General features: G+C 41.3%; 1 protein-coding gene across 1 annotated transcript; it reads right to left on the bottom strand.

Moving 5' to 3' along the window:
* Positions 1-7,077: 7,077 nt before the first annotated feature.
* Positions 7,078-8,697, bottom strand: LOC134817456 (uncharacterized). The gene has a single exon (XM_063826596.1). The coding sequence runs from the start codon at positions 8,695-8,697 to the stop codon at positions 7,078-7,080; it is 1,620 nt and encodes a 539-aa protein (XP_063682666.1).
* Positions 8,698-9,871: the final 1,174 nt, after the last annotated feature.

The raw sequence follows: 9,871 nt of genomic DNA, 5'->3' as shown, positions 1-9,871 counted from the left end.
AATGTTGTAGAGATTAGGCGGAATGACAGGCTGAGCGCGGCCCAGTAACTCCCCCTGGGCCCGTATCTCGTAAGAACCTTCGTAATTGCACTGCTACAATCTCTATAGTAGGTTTACAACCTACCAGGACGCGCGCCGAGTTATGGCGCGCGTCCAATATATGGAAAAAATATTTTACGAGTATCACCCGTGAACAATCTCAATCAAATAAATTCGACCTTACCTGCGAACTGAGTTGGTGCTTGACCATTGTTGACCATTGTCAATGGTCTGGCGCGCGCTACTTCGTAGCACTTGCTATCATTTCGAGAAGATTGACGATGTCAATTCATGGCGGCGCGGCACAGTAGCGCATCTCGCCGATCTAGTAACGCATTGCGCTACAAGGTGAAGCACAGTGGTGCATTTTGATGATCTACCGGTTGCAAGAAGAATTATTTGATGCGCGGCGCGGCCCAGTCTAGTAGTGCATAGCGCTACAAAGATTCACCTAACCATGTGCTTTCGCGCCACTTCGGGCGCGCTTGTTTCACAAGTCTCACGGCGCCCGCCGTGAGGCAGGCGCGCGCTACTGCAAGCGCAAGGGCTCTAGATAGAGCAACTACAAAGATACTCGTAAAATATTTGTTTCAAATAGAAGACCGTCGACGAGTCCAATACGGCTTAACGAGTAATACTCGTAAAATATTTCGTCGACGAGTCCACTCGGCGCGCGTCCTGGTAAGTTATAGTTATAAACCTACAAAACTCGGCGCGCGTTTGGTAGGTTATAAACGTACCTACAACAAAAATTCTCATCTAGAAATTAGAAATCAACTATTTATTGAGTGACAATGTCAATTCTTCACAGCTCGTTGTAGGTTTATAACCTACCAGGACGCGCGCCTAGTTGGACTCGTCGACGGTCCTGTGGAATATATGGAACCGATATTTTACGAGTATCACCTGTTAACACAGCTCGTAGCTGCACAATAGTGCATTAACTAGCGTGCTAGTCTATTGCTCGCTCCTCACGTATAATGCAAGAAGCTCACTACTCACGTATAATGCAAGAAGCTCGAAAAGAGTGCTGCGTATTCAGTATTGGGATTGGCGTGACAGGTAAACAATAAAAGGTATTGCTTTGATTTTGGTTGCAATTAACATTTTTGATGCCTGGTGTGGCCCAGTTAAATACTTCATTGCGCTACAAATTCTACAAGTCAAGTGTGAAGAGCGAATTTTGAAGATCAGCGTATTGTGATTAGCGAATTACTTAATAAGTATCAAATAACGGAGTAGTTCGCTGTTTATTAGTCTCATGATTGAAATACTGATATCTGGATATTATCCGGTTGGAAGAGACAAGGACAAGTGAAACAAGGAAGTTAGGAGTAAGGGCAAATTTTCAAATCCTCTGGAAGCCGAGTCATGGGCATACTAACAGGGGGCGACCTTACCTAACACTACTAGATAACCTAAAAGCAGATACTGGGCTGAAATTAGTAGATGAGATAGCTAGACTGATGGAGGACAGAAAGCTGTGGAGAACTGTTGTCAATGGATCTCGGGAATACTACCCGCCTTAAGTCAAGTAAGTCAAGTAAGTCACATAAGGCTCTAAATTTATATCTAAGTCTGCTATTTTTACTGCACTACTACTTTTCAACCTCTTTCTCCTCAATAGAATCATTTCCTACTAAGAGCAATGACTGTTCTCAATAGGTTAAATCTTACCCTTTTTTTCTAATAATATACTTTGAAAACTGGCCACGGGCCTAAATATTACAGTAAAACAAAATTTTTTTCTAATCTAATCTTAACATTTAATTACCAATATCAAAAACTGTCCAAAATATCTAAGAAACTATTCTCTAGCCAAAGGGGTCAATATTTAAATCTAAATCTTCAATATTGTCTGGTTTCCTGATAATATACTCAGAAATACTGTCCTTCAAGTAGTTCATAATGTGTTTTTAGTAAAACAAAATTTACAAAGAATACTGGTCAGAAATACTGGTCGATAATTTAGAGGATCTGCTTCGACCCTTTCTTCAACAACTAAATATGGAAACAAATGCTGTTTTCCATGTTTCAGTTAAGTCACCATATATTCAACACATCCCTTAAATACATAACTGCATGGAAAAATGAACTCTTTTCAGACCACGGTTTTTATATTGCATATAAATTGTACTGTACTTATTAAGTACTGATATCTGGATATTATCCGGTTGGAAGAGACAAGGACAAGTGAAACAAGGAAGTTAGGAGTAAGGGCAAATTTTCGGCGTCAACGCCATCTTCAGGCTAAAATTGTTATAAATGTTAGTATATAATAAATGCTTCTATACTAGTTAAAATGCTAAATTAAAATTTACACACACTGAATACAGGTTACATCAAATGGTATTGTACATTACATTGAAAATAGTGATGTACACATGTTTTACACTCTGTCCAAGTACATAATATCTACTGAACAGCAGGGTCGTGTGCTATTTGTTTAAATTTGTCTTTGAATATGTTGTAAAAGAAATCCCTTAAGCTTCTCGCACTCTTCTTTGTTATTGATACTAGGTTTAAATAAATTAATGTAGTAAGCTTCTGTCACTTTACGTTTAATGGTGCTATATAAGTTAATTTCTAAAATATCGAAGGAAATATCTGGTTCTATGTTATCGTGAAACTCTGAATAATGAGCAGCCAACGCATTATCAGGATAGGTTAAAGGCCTGTTGACTGCTCTTCGATGCTCTGAAAATCTATCGTGTGCTGTTCTACTCGTTTCCCCTATATATAGCTCTTGACATAATTTACACGTAACTTTGTATATGACACATTTTGGTTTGCAGTCGTGATTTGTTGTGATGAGTGGACATATGATACAGTTTGGTATGGTGCAGTGTGGTGAAAGTAATGTGTTATGGACAGAGATAAGTAGGATGTGTAATTATGACAGCAAAACAGTAGACTTATTTAAATCACATAATACCCAACTACCGACTATTTATTTAATACAGAAAACTCATAAATTTGATTGTAATGTCTTAGTTTCAGATGTAGATATTATTTCTAATTGTAAAATACGTCCAATTGTGTCTTGTATAAATTCCCCTTCTGAGAAGCTTGCTTGGATTGTTAAATCTATTCTATCTCCTCTGCTTAATCATGTTCCATCTCACCTGAGCAATATACACACTCACCTAGAAGAGCTTCAAAACATGTCACATCAACAACTCTCAGGTCTCTCATTCTTCACAGCTGACGTCACAGCACTGTACACAAACATCAACATCAGTGGCTGCATTCAAGACCTCATTACACTCACCGAAGAACATTGGGAAGACCTCGACACCTGGGGTCTAACACTCACGCACATCCACAAGATCCTTGAATTCGTCTTCACCAACTCATACTTTACATATCACTCAAGACTCTACCTCCAGAAAATTGGTCTCTTCATGGGGTGCCAACCATCACCAATAGGAGCGATAGTACGAGTATATATGTTCGAGAGAAGATCGATTTACACTGATTTACACGTCTCATTCTACCGGAGATACGTGGATGATGCCGGGAGTCTAGCCAGCTCCAAAGAAGAAGCTCTGAGGATAGTGGAGTCCATCTCAAACGAGGACCCAGACCAGTTGCTCAAATGGGAAATTGACTATCCGGAAAGCCGTCAGGATTTCACCCCATTCCTCGACACCCAGATAAAGATCGACGAACAGGGAACACTACACCACAAATTCTACAGAAAGAAGCAGAAAAAGAATATCACACTGCACGCCAACAGCCACCACAATGAGGGAACTAAAGTAGCCACAATCAAGAACTTCTACAAAACGGCTGCTTTTTGCTCATCAACACCAGAGTATAAAGAAGAGTCCATGAAGATAGTAGACAACTTGTTGGTCAACAACGGTTACCAAGACCCACGACGTATAAACAAAACAGGACGACTTCACCCTCTCTCACCTACAACACGTCATAACCCTTCATCATCAAACATACAAGATACCGACCACGTAACATGCACTCTACCATTCATCAACGAGCCATTTTCCAAAGAAGTCACTCAATTTGCCCTCTCACACAACTTACCAGTCAAATTCATATTCACACCAGGTAAGAAACTCTCAGAGATCTTATGTTCATCACGACCACACGACAAACCACACTGCACCATACCAAACTGTATCATATGTCCACTCATCACAACAAATCACGACTGCAAACCAAAATGTGTCATATACAAAGTTACGTGTAAATTATGTCAAGAGCTATATATAGGGGAAACGAGTAGAACAGCACACGATAGATTTTCAGAGCATCGAAGAGCAGTCAACAGGCCTTTAACCTATCCTGATAATGCGTTGGCTGCTCATTATTCAGAGTTTCACGATAACATAGAACCAGATATTTCCTTCGATATTTTAGAAATTAACTTATATAGCACCATTAAACGTAAAGTGACAGAAGCTTACTACATTAATTTATTTAAACCTAGTATCAATAACAAAGAAGAGTGCGAGAAGCTTAAGGGATTTCTTTTACAACATATTCAAAGACAAATTTAAACAAATAGCACACGACCCTGCTGTTCAGTAGATATTATGTACTTGGACAGAGTGTAAAACATGTGTACATCACTATTTTCAATGTAATGTACAATACCATTTGATGTAACCTGTATTCAGTGTGTGTAAATTTTAATTTAGCATTTTAACTAGTATAGAAGCATTTATTATATACTAACATTTATAACAATTTTAGCCTGAAGATGGCGTTGACGCCGAAAATTTGCCCTTACTCCTAACTTCCTTGTTTCACTTGTCCTTGTCTCTTCCAACCGGATAATATCCAGATATCAGTACTTAATAAGTACAGTACAATTTATATGCAATATAAAAACCGTGGTCTGAAAAGAGTTCATTTTTCCATGCAGTTATGTATTTAAGGGATGTGTTGAATATATGGTGACTTAACTGAAACATGGAAAACAGCATTTGTTTCCATATTTAGTTGTTGAAGAAAGGGTCGAAGCAGATCCTCTAAATTATCGACCAGTATTTCTGACCAGTATTCTTTGTAAATTTTGTTTTACTAAAAACACATTATGAACTACTTGAAGGACAGTATTTCTGAGTATATTATCAGGAAACCAGACAATATTGAAGATTTAGATTTAAATATTGACCCCTTTGGCTAGAGAATAGTTTCTTAGATATTTTGGACAGTTTTTGATATTGGTAATTAAATGTTAAGATTAGATTAGAAAAAAATTTTGTTTTACTGTAATATTTAGGCCCGTGGCCAGTTTTCAAAGTATATTATTAGAAAAAAAGGGTAAGATTTAACCTATTGAGAACAGTCATTGCTCTTAGTAGGAAATGATTCTATTGAGGAGAAAGAGGTTGAAAAGTAGTAGTGCAGTAAAAATAGCAGACTTAGATATAAATTTAGAGCCTTATGTGACTTACTTGACTTACTTGACTTAAGGCGGGTAGTATTCCCGAGATCCATTGACAACAGTTCTCCACAGCTTTCTGTCCTCCATCAGTCTAGCTATCTCATCTACTAATTTCAGCCCAGTATCTGCTTTTAGGTTATCTAGTAGTGTTAGGTAAGGTCGCCCCCTGTTAGTATGCCCATGACTCGGCTTCCAGAGGATCAGTTTGTTCAGTGTCAGCTCCGGATGTCGGTGAGCATGACCTGCAAGTCTGAGCCTTCGTTGGGTTATCTTGGAGCTGACTTTAGGAAGATCACCGTACAGACTGTGGTTGCTGACATGGTCTCGATATTGATTGATGTTAAGGGCCATTCTTAACATTCGTGTATAGCAACCATCAACCATCTTCTCCAGCCTTTTCGTCATAGTCCAAGTCTCAGAACCGTATAGAAGCACCGACTCGACTAGTGCTGTGAACACTCTGGCCTTGATAGACTTTCTAAGGTTAGATTTCCAAAGTTTTTTGAGAGTGTGGCATGCTCCCCATGCTCTTCCTTTCCTAACCCTGATATCACTCTCACTGTCTCTGATTCTAGAACCAAGATAGGTAAAGTCTTCCACGTGCTCTATTGTGTTGCTACCCAGGGACTTGATGGTATCAGGGTTCTCGATGTTCTGAGTAATGAATTTGGTTTTCCCTTCATTCATTTTAAGTCCCACTGTAGCAGCAACTCTTTCTACCTCTAGCATCAGCATCTCTGCCTCCTTTACAGTATCTGCTATCAGAGCAATGTCATCTGCAAAACCAGTGTCTGTTATCTTCTCCGCCTTGACTCTCCTACTCCGATAAGGCTTAATGGTAAATCCTATTTCAGGATGCTTGCTTAAGGCTTGTCTCATGCAATAGTCAAGGGCTATAATGAACAAGTATGGTGCTAATGTATCCCCTTGAAGAACTCCTGCCAGGATATCAAATAGCTCGGTATCCCCATCTGGTGTTATAACTTTGCCCTTCGTGTTGACATAGAGAAGATTAATGATATCTACAATACTGTCCGGTATTCCATAGGCCTTTAGTATTTGCATCAAAATTCCCCGGTGAAGTGAATCAAAGGCCTTCTTAAAATCAACAAACACCATAGCTACCGGTAAATTTCTCTGTCTAGCACCCTCTAGAATCCTTCTGAGTGCCAAGATGTGACTAGTAGTGGACCGTCCTTCCCGAAAACCATTCTGAGTGTCCCTAAGTACCCCCTCTATAGCCGGCTGGATCCTATTAAGCACCATTCTATTGAGAGTCTTAGCTACGAGAGAAGTCAAAGATATCCCCCTCCAGTTTCCAGGGTTGGTCAAGTCTCCCTTTTTGGGAACCGGGATGATGTTACTTATCCTCCACTGATCTGGCGCAATACCATCTGTCAGGGCTTTGTTGCAGAAGGACAGCACGATTTCATCCAGGTCGCATCTTTTGAGGACTTCAGGTGGTATGCCGTCATCACCTGGTGCTTTACCTTCTTTTATCCTGTGTTTAGCAGCTTTAAGCTCATCCACAGTAAAAGGTTCTGTACTGATGTTGAGTCCTTCAAATTGAGTCTCGATCCTAGGATGCTCGTTTTCCACATCCGGTATACTCCCTAACAGATTCATGAAATGCCCAAGCCAATTTTCTTCCTTTCTTCGGCTCCGTTGCCCCTTATTTGAGTTGCCCCCTTGGCCTTCCTGCCAGTTATCTCATTTATGACATTCCAACTTTCTTTGTTTTTGCATCTGTCTGCAGCCATTTCGACCCTTCTAACCTTGGCAACTAGATCTTCTTCAAAGATGTCCTGGTACACCTGATCCAGTTCAGTTTTTAGTAGCTTAACAGACAGTCGACTGTCTTCACTAGGATCCCGGTGATAGACAGTCTCTGCTTGCTGCAAGGCTGTACGCACGCTTTGAACTTGCTGATCACCCGCGAAATCGTCACGTCTCTTCTTTTCTCTCTTAGGCAGTATGGCTTTGTTGGTATCAGCAATCGCATCAACAAAATGCCCATACAGTTCCGTAACCTCACTTTCATCGGTTTGCTCGCATAAAGCAGAGTACCGATTCTTGACTTCTACTGCATATCTCTTCTGTAGGTCTTCATCCGATTTAAGTGCTCCCCAATTATACCAGGTTTTCTTGGGTTGCTTTTTTGCTCGTCGAAGAGATAGCTTGATCTTAGACAAAACAAGTCTATGATCAGTACCCAGTGTACTAAAGAAGCTGTAGACTTCAGTATTTTTGACACTGTTCCTCCACTTCTTCCTCACTAGAATAAAGTCTAACTGAGACTTATTCAGGGTTCCATCCGATAGGTGAGTCCACATCTTACCCCGCTTCTTTCTGAACCTGGTGTTTGTAATCTCCAGATTACATTCCAGGGCAGTATCCCGAAGCAGCTCCCCATTTCTGTTGGTTCTCTCATGGAAATACCAACCAAAGTCATTCTCGTCCCTCTTTGATAGGTGAGCGTTAAAATCCCCAATCACCTCCAAGAAGTTGTGAGCAGGGATCTGTGAGACTGCACACCTTAGATCGGTATGAAACTTCTCTGCTGCTTCTACACTATCTGCCTCCGTAGGTCCGTAGACACAGACGAAGGTTGGTTTAGGATTACCATTTAGAGATATCTTAAGGATTCTCTCCGTTACTGGTGTTATCTCCGTAGTTGCGTCAAATGCCTTGCTAGTTAGGATGAATCCCACTCCGCCCACTGCTGCCTGGGCCCGATTCCTAGTAGCTGACGAAGTAATTAGATAGCTGCTCTTGCCAACTCTCTCTACTTTGACAGGCTCTTCATGGACTATCCTGTGCTCTTGGATACCTACAATCTCTGCTCCACTCTTCTCGAAAAGATGTACCATCTCCAGTTTCCTCTGAGCAGTTCTTATCGTTCTAGTGTTAAGAGTGCCTACCCAGGTAATGTCGGTACATGAAAATAAACTTTTTTTGTTGTTTTCGTTTATGTTGGGTGTTTCAGGTTGATTAGGCTCATCATTCACCAACCTTCCATTCGGATTTAAGTTGGTGAAATCATTACCACCTTCACGTCCAGAAACAAAAGTAGGGGCTGATACCCTAGTGCTGTAAGAACTATTCATCATGTTTCTTTTCTGTTGGCTATGTGACACGTGAGCCACCTGCGCCACTGGAATGGCTCTCTTGATAGCTACTTCATCAGTAGATGTTCCCACATACAGTAAATAAAACGGAAAGATGACAGATGGTGCTCCCATAGTTCCAGAGGCACATATTAGGTGCGATAAAAAATCGAAATTATGCGGTACCGCACCCGACTATAAAGGTAAAATGTGCGGTAAGGTGCGGTAAATTTTTACCAATTATGCGGCAAATGTGCGGCGATTTTTTCGAAATTTGTGCGGGAACTGTGCAGTTTTTTTAATAATTTTCTCAAGGACTTTGGAAATTCTAAACGTATAACCGTCGCTCTTATCAAAAATAGGTCTGTTTATGTGTTACTGAGGGTGTAGTTCTTTACTAAGACCATGATTGAACCTATATTGAGATTCAGATATCTGAGAACAGTGACTTGAATGATAACTGATACACTATAATCGAAGTACAGTAACGATGAGGGTTCCATAACGGCCTGGGTCACGGTCCCGAAAGGGCCTGGGTAACGGTCCCGAAAGGGCCTGGGTCACGGTCCCGAAAGGGCCTGGGTCACGTGGTAACCGGGACACGTGGCCTAGGCATGAGTTCCAAAAGGGCCTGGGTCACGGTCCCGAAAGGGCCTGGGTCAGGGTCCCGAAAGGGCCTGGGTCACGTGGTAACTGGGTCACGTGGCCTAGGTATGAGTTCCAAAAGGGCCTGGGTCACGGTCCCGAAAGGGCCTGGGTCAGGATCCCGAAAGGGCCTGAGTCACGGTCCTAAAAGGGCCCGACTTTTAACATATTTTGGTTTTTACACTCGAAAATCTTAACGCGAAAATTTCAAAATTATGCGAAATTACGCGGAAAATGCTAGATTATGCGGAAATATGCAGAAAATTACAAAATGTGCGGAAATGTGCGGAAAACAATAAATTATGCGGAAATGTGCGGAAAACGGTAAATTGTGCGATCCCGCACCCATCGCACCTAATATGTGCCTCTGCATAGTTCCGGAATCTGTTACATCTTCATTAACCCAAATCACCATCATCACGAGCTTGGTTCTGAGGATGCCCGGCTTTTTTTCGGGGGTGCACCCCTAGATCCGCTGTGTTCAGTTACAACTCCATCACTGAAGTTGCATGCAGCCCCACCTCGAGCAGGATGTGGCTCTTCACCACGCACAGACGGTCTGAATGTACAGAGTTGAATCTGCAGCATCCTAGGTTTACCCGTAATAGAGCAAAACCTTTGGGGCCAAGGTTTATCCTTATGTATCTGAATCAATAGCTACACC

The sequence above is a fragment of the Bolinopsis microptera genome, chromosome 6, assembly GCF_026151205.1.
Source record: "Bolinopsis microptera isolate Bmic1 chromosome 6, MBARI_Bmic_1.0, whole genome shotgun sequence".
In the NCBI taxonomy this organism is placed as follows: Eukaryota; Metazoa; Ctenophora; class Tentaculata; order Lobata; family Bolinopsidae; genus Bolinopsis; species Bolinopsis microptera.
This window is presented reverse-complemented; position numbering and strand designations above follow the sequence as displayed.